Source organism: Vidua chalybeata, chromosome 12 (genome assembly GCF_026979565.1).
Source record: "Vidua chalybeata isolate OUT-0048 chromosome 12, bVidCha1 merged haplotype, whole genome shotgun sequence".
In the NCBI taxonomy this organism is placed as follows: domain Eukaryota; kingdom Metazoa; phylum Chordata; class Aves; order Passeriformes; family Viduidae; genus Vidua; species Vidua chalybeata.
The window spans coordinates 8,963,599-8,984,400 of record NC_071541.1 but is presented as its reverse complement, the minus strand read 5'-3'; the positions used below and the strand labels follow the sequence as shown (position 1 = coordinate 8,984,400).

Sequence of the window (20,802 nt, the reverse complement as noted above, 5' to 3'; positions counted from 1 at the left end):
TTTTGTCATAGTTATTAATAGAATTTCTGGTTATGATCTAACTTGATTGCAGCTGGGAGTAAGGGAGTTGGTATCTGTTTCGTGGAGTGGATCCTGTTCTCCCATGAAGTTCTTGTCCCAAGTAGGTGGGAGCATCCCATATCTGGCTCTAAAGGCTGTATTGGGGGGATATTTTTCTGTCATATTTTGTCTCTTCCTGTTCATACATTGCAGGTTTTTGACTTATGCAATAAGAGGCAGCAGTGAGAGCTTTTTTCTTGCTATCAAGGAGGGAAGAGAAGCAGAACTGATGAAGCTCAGGAAAGGTTGTTTCTTTCTTACAACACATGGTAAGAAATATTCATGTTAACTGGCATTGAATTATAATCACAAGATGTTCTTTGCAACACTTCATTTATGAGCAAATCAATGACTGGCCTGGATCAGCTTGCCCTTTCCATAATTATGAAGAATAATAATTAGAGAAGCAGTATTCCAAATAATACACTTTATTGGAGCTCAAGATTTATAGAAATGAGCAGCTCTATTAATGGGAAGGTAAATTCTGCAGACTGGAACTGGCATCAGCTTTGTCTGCATCTTCAATAGGCAGGAATATTCCAGTACAGAGCAAATCGAGAGCTATTTTAATTGTCCAAACAGATGCACTTTCTAATATGCTTTCTGACTGAAGAGAGCAACTTGTTCCTAAAAACAAAGGATCATGATTTCATCATGGATTTTTCAGTAAAGTTGGTGGTTTTGGGTTTTTTGAAGGCACTCTATAGTTACAACACACTGAGAGAGGGTTCACAGTGTGGTGGTGTTTTTTTTCCCCCTTAATCATCATATAGTGGATTTAGAAAGAGAATAAGAAAGTCAAATGAGAGAGTTTTGATGCTGTCAAGACACTTCAGGATAGAAAACAGTGAACCCTGGACCATTCCTGACTAGATTGTCTCATAGCAGCAGGTACCACTCAGCGCTGTTGGCATCTGTCTAATTGCAAATGGCTAGCTGAGAATCTTTCATACTTGTTGTAACTGCAAGTAAGCAACTGATTATTAATTCTGATTAGTCATTACTGATGCTTCATAAATGTACTGCTGCACAAAGAACAGGAGGAAATGTATGCCCTTCATTTTGAACATGTTCTTCATAATTTTGATAGCGTGTTGTGCAGAAGTGGCTTCAAATACCTCTCGTAGGCTGGGCTCATCTGTTCAGAAAGAGAATGTGGAAGGGAATTAATGGCAATTAAGAAGGGAAAGGCAATTTTTTTTTCTTAAAAACAGTCTCTGAAATACATAAAGCTGCACTACTTAAGAAAAAAAAAAACAATCAACAAACCAGCAGCTACTTCAACTGTGTGCAAGATTTTTTTCCCTATAATATGTGCTGTCCTTCATAACCAGCACACCACACTCATCCCAAAGGGGACAGCATACTATTTAACCTCAGAAAATATGCTTGGACTTGAATGTTTGCTGAAGGCAAATTTTGTGTTCAACTGTAGAATTTCAAAGGGATACCGATTACCACAGTAAAAATTTCACTCAAGGCCAAATGAGTTTTCAAACAGAGTAATACATATTTACATCACACAAAATTTTTACATTACTCCACAGTATGTATGAATTAAGAATGCAAAGTGCTAAAGACCATGGGGGATCAAATTGCCTTGTTTAACACTTACACTCTTTCTGGTTAAACATATTTAAAACCCCAAGTTTTGCACTAGTAGAAGCATTAGTGTATAGAAAAGACCCTGCATTTAGTGCTGTTCCATAATATGTAAACAGACTTTTATTCTAGCTTATTCTGTACAATGTGATACAAAGAGGAATTAAAAGCTCTTAATTACAAAGAGGAACTAAAAGCTCTCTTATCTGTACTGCTTTTGTTAGAAGAAAAGCAGTTTCTGCCCTGGCTGCTGTGGAGGTTGCCCAGCTGTAATTCATCCCTACCTGGTTGGTGGGTGACTTCTGAGCCCACTCGTAGAGCCGCTGGTAAACCTGCCCATCGTAGCTGCCGAGAGCAGAGTTCAGGCTCTGGTCTGTGAAGTCAAAAGCGTCCACCAGTGGCACAGCATCCTTCCTACAGAGCACAAGAGTGGCATTCCTGTTACTGAGAGGGTACTGCTTTGCAAGATGGGAAAATAAATCAAAGATAAACTTGGCAGTATCCAGGTTTCTGCTGGAAAGCTTCTGCCAGTTTTCCTCCTTGTCTTTACTGGGTGGGTGGGAAATCCTGCTTGTTCTGATTCCTCAGAGACATCTCCAGGTGACCCTGCCTTGGCAGGCAGATTGGACTAGATGATCTCCAGAGGTCCCTTTCAACTGTAATAATTTTGTGATTCTGTGATGTTCTACTAATGCCCCGAGTTGTCTGCACTGCTGAGTGGGTGTTTGCAGGGTCTTCACCCTGGCTCCATCACCCGGAGATGTCAGATTTTTTCTCTGTAGTCTCTGCCAGTTTGTTCTTTTGATTTTTGTCTTTCTTTGTTTCATTTTTCTTATCCTGTATGTGTGTCTTATAAAATGGAATAAGTTTCCTACTAGACTGATGTGAAGTTGCTTTGCTGATCTTCAACCTTCATCCACCTTTCAGTATTTCTATTATCTCATCATGAGGTGCTGAGCTCTTCTATTCATGTCTGTAAGAGCAAAACAACCCTGACCCATCCAAGGGCCCATCTAGTCCAGAAGCCAGTGTGACAGCATGGAGAGCCAGAGCACAGGCAGCATCTCCTAAGCAGGAGATTGTTTCTTTTTCCTCATCCTTCCATCATCCTGGGTGTAGGAAGTTGTGCTGGCTGTACCTCACACTTGAGGTACCAGGATGCAAAGTGGTTTGCTCAAATGTCAGCATTCCTATCTTCCAGTTCCTTTTGGGGAAGAGCTGTCTGAGGGTTTGGAAAAGGCTGGGTTTTTGCTACAGACCAGGAAGTGGTTATATCCTTACCACTAACTGTAATTATGTAAATACTCCATTCTTGAATCCTGTTAACAAGGCATGGACTAACACAGAAATTGCAATGAATTCCAAAGACAACATGTTAGGCTTTTGAAAATGTTATGTTAAACTTATCACTTAATTCAGATTCTGTTACCAGTTCTGAAACCCCTTGCTGTTTGGCTCGGCCCTTTTGTGTTCTTGTTTCTCTCCAGGTGGCTTAGGTAGAATTTTAGATACAGTAGCAACTCCTCTGCACCTTAAGTTACTATGTTCTAAACAAACAGCACTGAGTAGTGAAAGCTGAACCCTTTGTCAAAAAGCCTCTGTGAGTGTTGTGCTAAGTGAAAACCTTAACTCAGAATTCACAGAGTTGATAATAAATGGTGTCGAGCAGATGCATCTGAAGTAGCTGTAGGCAGGATTGTTTGGGTACCAGTTGCAGCTCAGCCATGGCAACAGAGTAGGCTGTATTAGCTGTGGCTTAAGCAGATTTTGCAATGTGTGATGGGTTGCTGTGGCTGCCTCCTGCTAGTGTGCTCTGACTACATATTTTCCTGCTTTCACTCTACTGCAGATGGTAGAAAGTGTTCATGACTTCTTAATTTATAATTTAAGACTTCATGTTACAGAACTTTAGAGATTGCAGAGGAGCTGGACACTTGGGTCTGTTTTGCCATGAAAACAAGCTCAGAGTAGACGTTTCAATCAATTTCCAGTACTGCCAGGCAATGGAAATAAAACCTGAATGAGATGAATTGACTGTGGAGATGTTGCCATAGGTACAGCAGCACCCTTTTATATCTAGCACAGGGATAAACTGGATAGCTGTGTGTGTCCTGCCAAAGCAGCTCACCGAATGACAGCCAGGAGGTCGAGGTAGGATGCTGTGACCATGTCCATTTGAGCTGCAGATGTGTATCCATCATGCAAGAAGGCCCCTGTATTTGAGAAGATCCCGTGTAGTGCAAAGAGGTCACAGAGATGTTTCATAATCTTCTGGATGCCAGCCTTGGTCTCGAGTTTTTCCACAGTTTCTGCAAAGTTTTTCACTGCAATGTAGTGGCAGTGAGCCTGGAAAACAAATGCAATCAACAGTGAATGCACCTCAAAGACTTTAGTAGGCCAAATGACTCAAATGTTCTTGCAAAGAATATAAAACCTTTTCATTTCCCTGGCACTTCTCCAGTCTGTATCCTTTGTTTGCTCGGTGACCAGGCCTTTTGCATTCATGGCTTACAGTGACAGCAGAAGACAGAATGTGTAAACAGTCAACACTGTGGTATTTGTAAACTCTAGAAAACTGCTTCAGAAATCCTGCTGGTACTTATTCTAAAGAGTTCTGATCAATATCCCAAAGAGTTTATGTGAAGGAAACACATTGGAATGTGCTTGTGTGGTAAGTGAATGTCGGTTGTACATCAATAGGAGAAAACTTCTGTTGAAGACCTTGGGCTCAAGGTACTTTGGGATCAGTGTCTACAAAGGCCTCAGCTCTGGAAACACCACTGTCACAGAAAAACAACCAAATTTACCTCCCACTTTTGCGGTTTTAAGTAAACTAGTAATTTTGGGGTCACATACCAGTAGAATGTTTGACCCTGAAATGAAATATTAGCAGAAATATTAGCAGAGGTGCAGAGGAGATGCATTAAACTGACTCTTGCTACGTTGACACTGCTGGGGGTGATTGGTGGTGCTGGGATCTGTGTGGGTTCACTCCCCCAATGCAAGTTCCTTTCCAGCTGTAGGAGTAAGCATGGCACACCTGCACTGCAGCTTTTCCTGCTGGCACGGTGAAGCAGCAGAGGTGGAGGCCAGTGTGGACTGCAGAACCTGCCTGAGAAACTGAGTGGCCCTGAGTGGCCACTCAAGCAATTGACCTGTGTGGAGTCTGCCCAGTGTCTGAGCCACTCAGCTGAGAGCTGGCAGGGGTCAGTTCATAGAGCTGCCATGCCAGATGTGTGGGTGAATCTCCAGGGAAGGTATGGAATAAGAAGTGAATGCAGAATTGCCCCAAGAAGGCAGCAGTATATCAAAATTTTTAAGTTATGGGGAAAATTCAAGAGGTTTGGATGACTTTTCCTGTCCCTGAAATACTTAAGACACTTTAGGGGCCTGGATCCCATTTTCTGAAGAGTCTAGCAGCAGCACTGATGATACCACAGCCAGCCCTCTGCTTATGTTAGGCTCTTCAGAAATAGTTAATTATGTTAAAATAAGTTGTGGATCTGACTCGGAAGGGAAAGGAAGGAAGGCCTTCACCATAACTGCAGTGGAATTGCACTTAATTGCATATTGAAAAAAGAATTTTGGTTTTGGGAGATACAGAACTATCAACAGATTTAATTTTCATTAATATTTAGGGCTTTTCTCCCCTCTTTTCTGCTTAATTCTGTATTAATTCACCCTTGTTTTAGGGAACAAATGCTGCTGTCCCAATGCTACTTCAGCTGAAAGCATCTCCTATAAATTTCAATTATCTTTCAGCAGTAGTTAACACTGCACTTATCACTGGTTTTCACTCTTTCCCCTGCAGTTATCTTTCCAGCAGATGGAAGAAGTACCAGGCATGTTTCATCCTTTGCTGTGACTCCACCAGCTTTCAGTGGAGTGGCTTTAGGAAGACTCCTCTGGGCACCAGAAATGCTGGATTCTTATAAAAAGATGAGTGTTGGGTGGAGATAGTGGGGTTTTGTTTCAGGATATAGGAGATCTGATTCTGCCAGTAGTGGCAGCATAACTGTGAATGTATTTTTTCTCCCTTTCGTTTCTCCTAGTCTTTTTCTACCTGGCCTATGCAGACAGCAAATTTTTCAGATAAGGAATTGCTTCTTAATACAACTTTTCCACCATGCAGGCCACAGTGATGGTCTTTGTGGTGTCTCTTAGATGTTAACATGAAACAATAAACAGCACTGAGGCTGTAAGCTAATCATGCCATTTCTGTTGCATGTTGTTTCTTAAAGACAAACATCAGATAAGAAGATAAATTTTGCTAACCTTCGCAGCCTGCACCAGCTGCACTGTGCACTGGTTCCACGCATCGTGCTTTTTGACTCCAGACTGGATCAAGTCCTGTAGTTTTGCTGCTGTGCTGCTTGTGAGCCTGGAAAATTGAAAAAGCACAAAGCATCTTGTATGTGCATCCCACATGCATGAATTTGCACTTGGGAGTTACGTGTGACTGAAGTGCAAACTGGCATTTCTGACATCTGGAATTATCTACACTCAGTATGAGTGAACTTAGATTATGCAAAATCTAAGCATAAATTGTGAGAAGAACGCAGACCATCCTGGTCCTGAAGGATTTCTACCTTCTCAGCTTCTAGGGTAGTTTACGTTTACCAGGGGTTTGGCTGAGCTTTTCTTGGGTTGTGTGTGTGTAAGGAGAGTTTGCAAAACAAACAGTAAAGCTGGACTCCTGTCACATTATGTTTCTCCTTTTCTACACAGGGATTCAAATCCTGTTCCCACTGAGGAAGCTTTCCGAAGAGTGGCTGTTTTTACACTGGTTTCAATGACAGTAGAGTTGTCTTTTTACCTGATTTTCAGAGGTGGCACATATACAGCCCATAACTGTGTACATAATTCTGAGACCACTCATGATATAATTTTTATTTATGTTGAGTTACTGAATGTGTGTAATTGAAAGGCTACAGACAGAACGAGAGGTTGTTCTTGCTATGGTGTAAACTGAAAACAAACATCACTTTCTCAGGTATGTGAAATTTTAAGATTCTAATAGAATTGCTCAGGGTCCAATAAAGATTTTACTGGATGGCAACTCAGTGATGTGGTCTGGGATTTACTTTAACAGTGCCACCAACTCTGTGAAATGTAGTTGTTTGGTAGCACATGGCTTAAAAACTTCTGAGTGTGAAAGCTTCTTACTGAACATCTGACATGGCTGTTAATCTTGTGTAGCCTTCCTTTTCTTTTTCAGGAACAGATGGTATCAATCCCAGTTTAACTTATTTTATTTTACCTCCCTTTAAAGCAAGGAAGAAGCTCAGCTCTTACCACATTTCTGATGTCAAAGAGAGAATTTTTGTCTCCCATCTTCTGTACTGACCTGACTGCCACGTGTTGATAGGCCTCAGTGTAAATATCCGGACTGAGAAAATCCAACTTGTTCTTGGCTGGACACTTCCCGTGTTTCACTGCAGCCAGATAAGTGACAGATGGTGGCACAGGCTGGCCAGCACTGGCTGCCATGAAGCACTTAATCAGGAACCTGGGAAGAGGGTAACAGTCAGAGCAGGGTATGGTGGTGATCTCCTCGCAGCAAGCAGACATGCAAAAAGTAAACTGGGCTCAGGTGAGGAGCAGCAAGGTGTGACCCATCCCATCAGTGGCCCAGAATGGACTTGAACAAGTCCAAAAACCTTTTGTTTTGCATGTTGCTCACAGTAACCTGATCTGTGGTGGGTCTCAGGAGTGGCCTGTCTGCCTTATTTAATATTACAGCAATCCATAACAATATTTTTTTCAGCAGAAATTTGCTTTGGCTATATTAGCAGTCTCAGCAGTCTAGTGATTAGATACATTATCAACTTCGCAACCTGAGTCTCAATGCTCTGGAGCTTTAACAGTGAGTCTTACCCTCTGTGATCCCTGACACACAAGTCACATTATGTTAACACATGAGACCCTTGGAGAGAGCATTCCCCACTTCCTTAGTTTTTTGGTACCTCTGCTATGAGCTAGACTGACCAGGTCTGGAATTAAAAGGGTACAGCATTTCTCTTGACTTTGCTGTTGATCTTGCAAAAAGCAGTAATGAGTGCAGGAATGTCTGCATAGCAGCATGGAGCTATGTGGTGGCTCTCACCCTTGGAAGTGGCCTGGTTTTCTCCTTCTAGTAAAAACATATATTATTAAAAGTTCAAGCAGCTGTAGTTTCTTTATCCTGTATTTAATCTACTCTTGATAATCGTGAGTCTGCGTGTTTGGAGGAAAGTGATGTTCTTGGAGCATGACTCATCCACTTTCAGTATCCAACAACTTTGCTTCCCCTGAATCAACCCCACTTTACCAATATTGCATTACATGGCGCCATTGTCACACTGGTTGCTTGAAAAATTAACCACAAAACTTTCACAGCAATACCTTTGCCGTGCAACCAGGCAAAGACGAAAACGAGGTTATGCAGAATAGCACCTGCATACATCCCCAAACCAAAAATAGAAAAGATAATCCAGTTCCCACACACTTCCATGCTTGTTAGACTGAAGGCATGAATAGTTTATGTCCTGAGCAGTGTTTTTAGATGGTGCTGTGAGAAAAGAGTAGCTGGTTTTACTGGTTTTGGAGAAGTGGTAAAGGCTGAATAAATGAGAGGGCAGGCTTTTTGATAAACACATTTGAATTGTTACCTGGCAGTTTGCAGGAGCAAAATGGTGTTTTCCCCTTCATAAATACAAGAGGCAAGTATTTTGGTATACAAGGAAGGCAGTCCACTCAGCAGGGAGTAGCCATGGCCCCCACAGGCCCGGAGACAGATCTCCACTCCTGCCGTGCAGTGCTGAGTGATCACGGCTTTAAAACCTGAAGATAATGCATGGAGCTGTTAAAAAAAAAAAAGAGAAAAAACCCCCAGAGTATTACAGGTGGAATCCTCAGAATAAGTTTCTTTTTAAAATTTTGTGCAATATCTGGGTATGAAATCCCTGTCAGGTTCACCTTTGAATGGTGGTAGCACCCAGTTCCCTGAGCCTGACCTTTGGTGTCTGGGATGCTGCACGTGCTCCTGCTGGGCACACTGTAGTCAGTTTATGCATTTTTGTGTTTTTCTCAGCCAGTTCTGGCTTTGGCCACCTTTGTTCAGAGTATGTTTTCATTTCAAGCACCTAATTGCAAAATATTCTGTTATGTTTAAAAAGTCACATTTTTGTTTTTTGGCTCAGATGTACATGCATGCACATTGTAGATGAAGTTGTGTAATACCACTCTGTGCCACCAGCTACTTGGAACGAGGTTTTGAACATGCTTTTCAAGGACTTCTCCCTCTGCAATGGTTCCCAAAACAAAGTTTGGGGTGGTACAATGAATGCTGTTGCTGACTGTTGCAGATTTGGGACATGTCATTTGAGCGTAGTGTTTCCTCTTTCTCCAGTTCTCTAGTGGTGAGAGGAATGCTTGTCCAGTTTGCTAAAATACTTTAACATTTAGAGAACAGAAATGCTGTATGAGTTAATCCTGCTGCAGCTCACCTCTGGCAGCATGTCAAAGTTCTTCTTCTGGATCTCTCTGTACCCCCTGTTGAATAGCTCCTGCAGGTAGTCATTGCTGAAATGAAAGGCATAGGCTGCTGCCAGCTGGGGCAGCAGTTTCTCTTGCTGAGTCTGGTAGTCAAGGATTTTTGCTTCTTGTTCCCTGTTGGAAGACAGCTGATGAAGCAGGGAAAGTGTGGACATGGGCATAGCTACTGTTACTTTACTTGCTGCAGAATGAAAATGGCATTTTTCATTACCAATAAGCAGTGTGTGAACAAGACTGAGCTGACAGTATGGCAGCAAATCTGTCCAGCTTGCTGAGCTATTGGAGGAACAAACCCAAAAAAGCCTAACAGTGTAGAAAAAGCTCTGTGTGGTCAGTCAGTACAGAGGGGAACAGAGACTGAGGAGAGGATGAGAATGAGGCCCTCAAGGACAGCAAGTTGTTAGGTGTTCCAGTAAAGGCAGTGGCATTGCACCCTGATAAACTCTGGCTTTTTAAATGGAATCTTTGTGGTCCCGTGTATAAAAATGTTTCCCTGAAAATATTTTAGTCTGAATTATTTAAAGTTTTCTGAGCTGTTTTTGGGTGTTCTTTATCACTTCATGTGGTTGGTACATTTAGGACTTCATTTGATGGAATTGGTTATTACAATACTTCAGCTGCTGTGCTCTTCTGTTTGGTTGGTGTTTGAACTGAATTGTGGTTTCACTAGGATCTTCCTGCTTTTGAAAGGATATTTAAATGGAGATCTTTGTAGTCCATTCAAATTAACATATTTCTTTAAAAATGATGGGGATTCAACACTGAATACAATTCAGTGCTTAAAGTTTGAATATTAGATTTCTGGATGTTGGAAGGTATCTTAATGTTGCATCTACTAGTAGGACACTACGGAATAAAAATTCAGCAACTTGTCCAATTGGTCTGGATTCTGCTCAGTTATGGGATTACAGGGAAAGGCCAGTTATAAAAGAATAAGTTGCCTGTATGAGCCACTAACCTATTCAAAGTATGAAACTTATCTTGGAAAGAACTGTAAACATTCTCTTGTACTTTGACTGAAGCTCATAATGTAAATAATGGGGAAGCATGTTTATCATGCCCTGAATGGGCCAGGAAATCAGCCAGTGACGGGCTGAAAGATAAGATGAAGAGAAGAAATACAAACTGGCCTGGGGGAACACAGGGTACAGTCCCCTTCCCGCCGGGATGCATGGCATTACCCAGGCTTCAGCTTGGACTGCCGGCGAACCACCGAGTACCGGATGGCGATGGTGCAAGCCTTCATTAGGGGTGTGAGAACCTCGTCTGAAATGAGTGAGATGCGCACTGACGTCATTGTGAAATAATTAATCTTCTGTGACCCCTGTCTTACATAGGTGCCATCTGGTCGAACCTAGAGTAGAGAGAGGCTGTCAGATGCTGTCTTATTCAGTACTACTATGGTGTGTAATCGCTATGCACGGAATAAGACGGACGTAAAAATCTTTCACTGAATGCAAACAATGCTTTTATGTATGATGGATGAAAGATATCCATTTGAAGAGACAAACTCCTACTGTTTCTGGCAGAGGTAGGTTCTGCCTGCCCCATGATCCCCAGCTTCTGAATGTGGAATTCTTGATGATGACTTTCATTTAGGATCCAGGTACCTTCTGCCCTTGGTAAAACCTCAGAGACTTGCTGACACTCAAAGGAAGATTTTTGTCCCAAATTTAGACAGGTCCCTGTTGTCTCTCTGGCTGTGGAATGAGAGTCTGACAGCAAGTTTGTGATGTGAGTCCACACATACCTCACAAAACTTGCTCAGCATGTTCTCCCTGGGGACACGCACATTCTTCAGCAGGAGGTAGCCGTTGTCAGTGTGCTCAAAATTCATTTTGGGACCGATGTCTCCTGCAGTTATGCCTGCAGCAGGAGAAAACATAGCTGCAAGTGCTATGCATAGTGGCATAGCTGCATAGCGGAAATGCTTACTTCCACTTGAACTTTTTGCTCCCCATTTTGTGTCAGGATGGGGACCTCAAAAGAAGGGCATGGTCAGCTCTGCTTCTTCCCCAGCATGGGTGATCTTGCCCGCAGGGTGAAACAGGCATTCAAATGCCTTCTAGTAGTTTGTTTCCATGATCCATTGACAGATGGATCTGTGCTGCTGGGGTCAGAACTGAGTTGTTGATGCAGAGGTGCTCAGAGCAGCCCAGGCTTCTGGTTATGTCAAGGGCTTGGTCTGTATATGGCTGAAGATATGTTAAATTTCCCTTCAGATCAAAAGGAAGGGGTTATTGATTACTATACCATGGCTATCTCTCTTGGCTTGGTTTTGGCAATTATAACTCTCCCTGGGCCCAATGTTTTAGAAAACATTTAAGAGCAAAATAGATAGAGCACCTGCACACGTGCTGCAGTGTCTGGGGTTATTTACCTGGGCAGAGGGAATGGTCCTGAAGGCTGCGTATCTGCACGATGAAGGGGTGGATGCCATAGCACTTCCCATGGATGTACAGCTGAGCAAAGACCACTGTGTGGGTTGCTGATCTTCCCACTGTGAGAAGAAAAACAGCCCCATACCCTTAAGACAAGTTACAGCACAAACACAGTTAAGAGAGGTCAGTACTAATAATGTGTTGGGTCTTAGGTATGGGTCAGCACAAGTGTGTGCTGGAAACCTATATCAGCCTGCTCTTAACTCTCAGAAGTTGCACCATCATTCTGCCTCTGTTGCTGCCCATGAGGCTTGGATTAACAGTTTTGTAACAGAATATGAGAAAAAATAAACAGTTTGAGCTAATGTAATGGTGAGAGTGGGAAGTGCTGTGGCTGTTGCAGTGACTTCAGTTATTTTCTGTGAAATACCTTCCTGAAGGGAACAAAGAATTTCACACTTGAATCCTTTATGCTGAGACTGTCTGATTACTCAAATCCTTTATGCTTATGACCTCCCTGCAGGTTTTGGTTGTCTGAGTATTATTTAAAAAGAAGTGAAGATTTATTCCTGCAGAGGCAAGAGCTTTCCTGAGTGAAGTTCTTCAGCCTGCAACCCAAGGGTTTTTTGTTGATGATGGTGGCTCCTTTGTGGCCTTTGAACTTGGACAACCCCCTTTCTCTTACTTGCTTGTCCATGTGAGTACCATTTATTGAAGTCTTCTGCTAGCACCTGGGCCCTCAAAAACAGAACTTAACCAGGGTATATGGAGTAACTGAAGGAGGCAAAACCCAAGATATTTTGTGTGGTACTTACTGTCTCCAGGCCACCACTTCATGGCAGAGATCTTTGGTGTGTTCAGTATAAACTCCTGAGTAGCAGTATCAAAGACTGCTGTTGTTTCCAAACCCTGAAGATATGTGCCTTTAAAAAAAGAAATTAAAAAAATATCTGTGTAGCTATCTCCTGGTATATCACAGGGATGGAGAGAGCAAATGATCCCTGGAAGCTGGCTGTGGGTATTATCAGGGTTTTGTGGTTATTCTTCTGATGAGAACCATGAATGAGAACCCAACCACCCCCATCCCAGTAAAGGATGGATAGTTTGGAGTCAAATTCCCATGGGAATCTGGGCTGCAGGTTTGTGTCATAGAGGAATGCTGTTTTCCCTGCAGCCTTACCGTGTCCCAGTTCAGTCTGCGCGTAGCTTCCAATGAGCTTGTGCTGGGTGGCGAGGGGAATCCACTTGGCAATTTGTTTGTCAGAGCCCAGCACTGAAATACTTCTCATGAAGATGCGGTGAAGGAGGAATGCGACATCTCCTGACAGTGCCCTGCAGAGAAGGCACAAGGGGTGTTTTTGAGGGAGTGAAGTTCCAGGCATGTGATGAATGAGGCAGTGGCACTGCAGCGGTCACCAGACAGTACCACCTGCTGCCTTTTGATTTCTGTCCTGTCATACCTTGCCCAGCACCCAGCATCAGCACAGCATTGCAGGAAAGGTGCCCTTCCAAGCTGCTTTTGTCTCTTCTTTCATAACAGAGTTTGCATATGTGTTGCTCGCTCATTTCACTTGGTCTTGGAGGAATTATCTGTTCTAAGTAGCAGATGCTGAGCTAAAAGCACAACCCATCTCCAAAGCTCCTGACACTCTGTGAGCATTTTATATTTTTATTTTACTTCATAGGATTTTTTTTTCTTGATTATTTAAGTCAGATTTTGAGGCTGAACTAAAAAGAAAGACCAAAACAGAACCCTACTTGAAAAACCCCAAACCCTAGCAATTCACTGTGAGGCATATTAGACTGAATTACACATGTAGGTATGTGGGACCTGGATCTCCTCAACCTTCCCATTCCCATTCTGGAGAAATACCATGGTATGTTGGGTTTGTTGCTCTGCTTTTTGCTGTTTGTTTGCTGCCTTTTGCTGTCAGTGAACAATACTGGGGTTCATGGAGATTTGTCCTGAATTGAGATGTTATTTTCTTGTAGAAAAATGAAAATACATCCAAGTAACCCCTGGTCCTTCACCATCACTATCTGCATACATCCTAAAAAGCATTATTCCAGAAACTGTGTATGGGAACTTGGGTACAGTGATTTCCATCGTGCAAATGAGAAATTTATTTAAGCTTTTTTGTGTGTGGGAGAGAGAATAAGAAAACATGAGGAATATAACTAAATCCCTCTTCCTAGGATTCCTCAGAACATGACTGAATCACCTCACAGATACAGGTACATGTACAAGTGAGTAACTGTGTTGTTCTCAGTGGCTGTTAGCACATTGCTTTACTGCAGTGCTCTAGAGAGCATCTCCTTTCAGACAGATACCTTCTATTGTTAACAAATGACTCTGACCTTTCTTTTTTACTGGCCTAGAGAGAGAATTAATCATACTGAAACAGTGTGGGGGGGAAATATGAACAAAGAAGTTAAAGGAAAATTGCTTTGATTAACAGAAAATTACTTAATGAATCCTTGGCAGCCTGGCCAGAAATAACGCTCCTTTAGCTAAGATTTGAAAAGCTGGATTTTAAATTGTGTGATTCACTGTGCCTGGCACTGGGAGCCAGGGTTCTGTCATAAGAGCTTGGTGCTCACCTGGAGGTCTATGAGGCAAGAGCTGCCCTGCTAGACAGCTCTGCTCCTAATCCAGCAAATGGGACAGCACAGGGCTGGTCCTGCCGCAGCCTTTGGCATCAGGGGGCCTGATAAAAGCACACCTGGGTGGGATTTTTTTTTGTTCTGAGGGAGCAGTGGAGAGCTGCTTTTTAATGGGAATATAATGATCAGGTCCAAGAGCTCTTGATGGCACATTTCCCCCTTCATTAGTTCCGCTCCCTGTAAGTGGTAAAGAGCTCAGCATAAAAAAATATCATTCATATGATGGGGACAACTTTTTAGCAGTGCCTGTCACCATAGGATAATGGCATAGGGTAATGGTTTTAAACTAAAAGAAGGTAGATTTAGGCTAGACATAATGAAGAACTCATTTTCAATGAGCATGGCACAGGTTGCCCAGAGAGCTGGTGGATGCCCCCTCTCTGTAAACATTCCAGGTCAGGCTGAACAGGGCTCTGAGCAACCTGATCTAGTTGAAGATGTCGTTGCTCATTGCAGAAGGCTAGACTAGATGAACTTTAAAATGTCCTTTCCAACCCTAACTGTGCTATGAGTCTATGAAATGCCAAAAAGTGGCTCTGAGTGTCAGCAGTGCTGTGTAAGAGACAGGCATTGCCCTTCTGAGTGACACTTCTGAACTTGCACCTTCCTACTGGGTATGTGACCCCACCAAGCAGACAGCGTGCCCTGGGCAACAGCCAGCCAGGAATTGATTGAGCAAAGGGGGAAAGGAGGGGCAAGCAATTGAAAAGTGGAGCTCAACCCCACATGAAGTGTTAGGAAAACTTTTAAAGGAAAGGACTGTGAAAATACTTTTTTCTCATTTACCAACAAACTAAGGTACGGTATTGTGGATATTCTCTCTGACTGAACTGAGAATATCCACAAGTTTTTTCCTTTTTCTTTCCCCTTTAATAAAATATGTGTTTTATAGATACACAAAATGTAATCTTTAATTTATTTATAAGTCAGTAATGTAACTGAAACAGCACCACTTCCATTTCTGGTTATACATTTAAAAATGTCTAAGGGGTGGTATGAGAACTGCAGCACAAGTAAGGAGTTGTTGAAGTGGAAATCTCATGTTGTGGTGTGAACTGCTGTGATCTATCACACTGTACATATGTGCTGCTCTCTGAGAAGTTCCCGGTTGTGTACCAGCATTCTCCCTTTTCCCAAGTGTGCTGCTGAAGTAAAAACCTGCAGCACATTTTTATCCAAACCTAATCTGTCAGTTGTTGGTCTTTCCCAGCCTTTGCTAAAGCTGCTTCTTGTTGCCATACAAAGCTTTTAACAAAAAATTAGTTGTAATTAAAAAAAAAAAAAAAAAAAAGGAAATCACCTGTAAATGTACTTATATTCAGGTCCATTCTCAGTCCATCCCATCTCATGCATCTTTTTCTGGAGATGAACAGCCTTCCTGACTGCTGCTTCGTACCTCTCATTCTGGGTCTGGAAATACTGATTTTCTCTGCTAAACACAGGGTCAGATTCGATAGCTTCCACTGCAAAGCAACACAGAACAGTTGGTTCTCCTGGGGCTGGGGAAGTGCAGGCAGTGCCTCGAGCCATGTTTGGGAAGAGCAGGCACGACTGGACTCATGGATACTGATGCTGTGATTTTTAGGATGCTTGCAGGCAGGGTTTGTTTTGCCAGTTCTGGCTCCCATGACTGTCACATCTAACTCTGAAAAGCAGTGGGTTTGGGGAAGCAGAAGGGGAACTGAGTGGGCCTGGGAGAGGGGTCTGTTCAGTGGAAAAAGTGACCCTGCAAGATAAGGCACCCTCCCTGGTCAGGGTGGGAGAGGTGACTTCTGGCAGAAGATGCCAAGGATCCTTCTGCCTCCAACTGCTGTGAGGGCAGTAAGGGCTGTGGTGAGCTGCATTTTGCCCAGGCTGTGGTGAGTTGCATTAGCCAGAGGGTGGGTTATGGCCAGAGCCCGCTGGGTGTCCTGCTCGGGATGTTACCAGCCCATTGCACTGTTGCACAACAACTCAGAGTCACTATTTCTGTGTCAGTTTGAATACTCCCCTTGTCCATTTTGCCTTAATACCTTGAGTCTATTCACATGGAAGGTTATACTGAACTCCAGTGGCACTGTGAAGAGGGCGATCCCAGTGGCTGTGCTGTTTACCTTTGGTAAGAGTATAATATGGATGCAGTTACAGAGACAACAGAGAGGATTTTTTTCTTCTATTTCTTCTGAGCAACAGTAATTTTTTGGCACACCCATCAGGAGTGAGAGCAGCTCAGCCTGGTTGAGCCAACCCACGCAAGAAATTCTCCACCTGGATGAGCCTGACGTGCCAAGGAGGAAAGCTGGCTGTGGTTCACATGTGATGTGCATTTCTGCACAGCAGCACCAGCCCCTGCATGCATTTCCCTTGCACATGGATGCTCGACCCTCAGTTCTTCTATTCCAGTTTAACCAGTCTTGCCAGAGACAGGGGATGGGAGCAGGGAGGAGGAAAAGCTTCAGACTGCAGGAGTGGCTGCGGAGGAGTCGTATTGATTTACATGAAGAGAAGACTCCAGCTCCACACTCCCACTTTTTAAACAGATGGGGGATAAGCAAATGCCCAGGAGCACAAACCCCACTGTGCTGCAAAGAAGGAGCAGAGCAGCAGGACATAGGCATGGTCTGTGCCAGCCCCCACCAGGGCCTCATAAGGGTCACTCACCCACTGCCCTCCGCATCCGTGTCTGCTCTGCGCCGCCGTCCAGCAGGGCCGTGAGCTTCTCCACGCTGAAGGAGGCTGTTTGCCGCTCGCTGGCGAGGTCGGGGTTCACGCTGCCGAGCACTGAGCCCTGAGAGCGCTTGCTGGTCTCCAGCAGAGCCATCCTGGAGCCTGCGCTGCTCTGCAAAGGGACAGGACTCCTCTGGCACTGGCACCTGTCAGTGGATGCCTGATGAAGGCGTTGGCACAGCGAGGAGTGGTTTTGGTAGGTTGGCCAAGATGTTGTACCTGCACAAGGGTTGCGTGAATATTTAGGCACTATCCTGTCCTCATTGCAATGGACAGTGGAGATTTATGGCACTTCAAGGAACTCAAATTGCAGGTTTTATGACATATTTTAAAACATAAAATATTTTACTTTTCCCAGTTTGTCCCCAGTATTCTATGAGAAGTTCATGCTGGAATATCCCACTACTATGTGCTAATGTTTATGGGAGTTTCTGGTACAGGGCTCACAGGCACTGGTGGCTCTGGCTGTGCTGCCTCTGTCCTTGGGGCTCAGCTTTACATTAACCCCTAACTCCATGTTAGTGAGATTGGTCGCAGGACACTAGTAAAAACAAAAGCCGTAGTGAGTAGAACATAAATCAGATTTTTCCTTTGAAGAGGCTGCTGCCTTTCCAAACATCAGATTACTTTAGGAAATACAAAGTCTGGAAACCACGGCAAATGTGTTATGAATTTCTGCTTTTTCTGATATTCAGGTCTTTAGGCCAAGGTGTCTTGCTGGAGAGGGAAAAGCCTCGGGGCAGCGCGGCGGGCACACACGGCCGGGGTAACCCGGCGCTGCCCTTGAGCCGTCAGGGGGAGCGCAGGGCTGGGCGCCGGGGACGCCTCGGCCTCAGCTTCCTCTTCCGTGAGGCTGCGCGGGGAAAACGCGATTCTTTTCTCTCCGTGCAAACGCAGTCCCCCACGTACCTCGGCTTAGGCGTCCTCCGTGGAGCCGTCCGGCCGCTGCCTCCTGCCTGGGCCGCGGCTCCCGAGCCCTGCGCGGGGACTTTGTCCCCAGGGCCGGCGCCGCGGGCCGCGGGTGCTCGGGGAGCGCTGACCCCTGCAGGCAGGAAAATCCCACAGCCCCCAGCGCTCCGAGGCCTCCGCGCTTCCAAACGGGGCTGTTTCTGATCCCGCGAAGGGCAGCTGGCGCCTTGGAGATTGCACTTCCAGCTCCGCCACCGAAGGGACACCCTGCCCTTCTCCTGGTGTTTTTAATTTTGGTTTGTTGTTTTCGTAGCCTGCTCCGGGTGGAGAGCAGCACGCTTGGGACTGGCGCTGCCCCTTGCCTGGGGGTCTGACGTGCTCTCAGCGTTTCCCCAGCTGTGTCATGGCACTGCCCTCAGCCCTTCCCGCAGTTCGGGGTGCAGGGCCGGGGTGCGGGGCTGTGCCGGGGGCGGAGGGAGCCTGACACGGGGATGTGCTCCCGCACCTCCGGCGGTCCTGAACCCGTCCCTGCTGGGCCCGGCGGGCAGGAGATGGGGGCTCATATCCCTCACACCCCGCTCACCCTGGCTACAGCAGGATGAGCAGGATTCGTGGAGAGGAATCCAGCAGGGGATCCCCCCTGCTCACGGCTGTTGGGATGGGTCTGTGCTGCCGCTGCTGACCCACGCTGGAAACTGCTTTGTCAGGGAACGAGGTGGAACGCGTGCGGTTCACATTACATTTGCTTTAACATGGGAAGTTAAGCAAATGTTGAGACATCAGATGTAGTTTTGGGTAACAATAATTTTAAGCCTGGAGCTGAGCTTGTTGAACCGAGCCCAGCAGCCACGAGGAGCAGCAGTCAATGAGAGCAGCCAACTGCAATGCAGCGAGTGGCTCTCGGGCAGTGGGAGGTGTGTTCAGGATCACTCTGGAAGATTAAAGATGCCATGTAGCTCCATCACACTCCCAGAGTGACAGGGTGTCCTATGGATGTGCCGTTTTCTGGTCTGTACAGAACAGTATTGCATCCCACAGTGACTGGGGGTCATGAGTGGTTGGGAGGCAGTACATCCTTTGGAAGTGCTCTGTGGGAGTTTTCCATTTGTTCTTACTTTTCCTTCTGCTGGAGTCAGGAGTGCTTGGCCTTGTGCTTCTTGACTGCTGTTTGTAATTCAGCGAGTGGGTCTGGCTCTCCTGAAGGGAGGGTGAGGGATGACAGATTGGAAAAAGCCTGTCCCTGAATCTCTTTGCAACCTGATGTTCATGCAGGTTTATATTTGGGCAGGCTCAGGTGCTGCCTGAATAGGCCATTGTCAGTCTGTGTTAGTGAGGTCTGAGCTGCAGAGCCACCGGAGCTGCACACCCAGCTCGGCTCCAAGTGCCTGTGGATGCCCAGAGATCTCATGGGCTGTGATGAGAACCAACAAAACCCACAAGATCACCTGGTCATGGTGTGTTGGAACGCACCCTCATTATTATGTTGCTGATAATTTTGCATTTTTGCCTATTTTCATTAGGCTGGATCTCACCAGTATCATGACCAATTCAAGATTTCATAGAATGCTTTCATCAACACAAAACCACTCAGTCTGTGGCAGTTCTAGATCATTTTGGGAAATTATCTACGTATGGAGAAATACCTAGAATAGGCAGAGGCGAATTCCTGGGAAGGAGTGTTCAGTCTGAGGGTACCACTGGCTTGAGGAAGACAACCAGAACTTGCCATTTCTGAGGCAGTCATGAGGAGTAAATCAGGCAGTAAAATGTAAGTGTTCCTTGACAGGAAATTTCACTGCAGCAAATTATCTAGGAGCACTTCAGGAGTGAGTGCATAGGAGAAGAGATCTCAGCATGACCTGGATAAAGAGCAAAGCTGGTATTGAAAACTCTGGCAGTAAGAGAAATCCCAGGCAATGGAGCAGTTTGAGCATAGCTAAAAGGTTTTTATCTTTAAAGAGCAGAAGTGATTGGTTCTTACTCTCTTCCACAGAAGAGGAACTGTCACAATGAACAACTACCATTGGCATCCATGCATGGAAGGAGGTCTGTGATCACTGTCAGGAGTTTTGGGGCACAGCCCATTGAAACCTCACTGCTTGGGGCTGAGAAGGGTTGATAAAGCATTTTACAAAGTCCTGCATGAGTGCCCTGGTCTCACATCTAACCAAAGGCCTAGAGAAGATTTATCCCTTTGAAAGCTTTATGCCAGGAAATGAAGTACACAACCTGCCGTGGTAGGGTAGCAAGGGAGCTGTTATTGTAAGCATCAAAGAGGTGGGAAGATGTTTTGTAAACCTGACCTGGAAGAGCAGGTTTAGTGAATGAGACCACACCAGTGCCACAGGGAACACCTCCCAGTGTGGCAACCCCAGCAGATACCTGGTATCAGAGAAATGCATCCAAGCACCACTTCTGCCTAGTTCTGAGTGGGCTGTTGGCATCTGTGTTGATAAGCATGTTGCTAATTGATAGAGAAGTCCTTTTCATTTGCTTTGCTGCATTCAGTTTTAGTCCTGGCTCTCAGGAACCGTGGTGTGTGTGACCTGCACCTGTGAAGCATCATCTCTTTTTCTTATCTACTACATCTGTGGTCTTTGATTGCTGCTAAAGCAACTTTAAAAATGTTTAAATAGGCTCACTAGTGTGAGGATTACTTGTCAGTTTAAAACTGTGTTTTTAAATTAAATCCAAGGATGTGTTTCCTTGGCTTTATGTAGATTTTACCCTGCCAGGCAGGTGGGCATCCACAGTCAGTTAGAAATTAGATTGGAATTTCAGTGCACAAAGCCTGATTCACAATTTGTGTGCCCTTATACTTTCATCAAATTGAGATAATGTCTGGGGATAAGCAGTGGATACAGTGTTGGGTGCAGATGATGCAAAGAGCTCATTGATGAATGAGTTAACACAACATTAACAAAGAGATTGGTGTCAGACTTCA

The 20,802-nt window shown here is 44.7% G+C and overlaps 1 protein-coding gene across 2 annotated transcripts; it reads right to left on the bottom strand.

Moving 5' to 3' along the window:
- Positions 1–290: 290 nt before the first annotated feature.
- ACOX2 (acyl-CoA oxidase 2) lies at positions 291–18,016 on the bottom strand. Of its 2 annotated transcripts, none has more exons than XM_053953414.1 (15): positions 17,859–18,016; positions 16,884–17,168; positions 15,544–15,706; positions 12,760–12,911; positions 12,395–12,502; positions 11,579–11,698; positions 10,949–11,064; positions 10,380–10,552; positions 9,150–9,312; positions 8,313–8,503; positions 7,010–7,171; positions 5,938–6,043; positions 3,791–4,008; positions 1,947–2,076; positions 291–1,198 (listed from the first exon to the last, which is right to left on the bottom strand). In XM_053953414.1, the coding sequence occupies exons 2-15, from the start codon at positions 17,041–17,043 to the stop codon at positions 1,136–1,138; spliced, it is 2,025 nt and encodes a 674-aa protein (XP_053809389.1). In that variant the 5' UTR covers positions 17,044–17,168; positions 17,859–18,016; the 3' UTR covers positions 291–1,135. The 2 variants fall into 2 exon arrangements, with proteins under 2 accessions (XP_053809389.1, XP_053809387.1); XM_053953412.1 differs by having other exon boundaries at positions 16,884–17,061; positions 17,859–17,944.
- Positions 18,017–20,802: the final 2,786 nt, after the last annotated feature.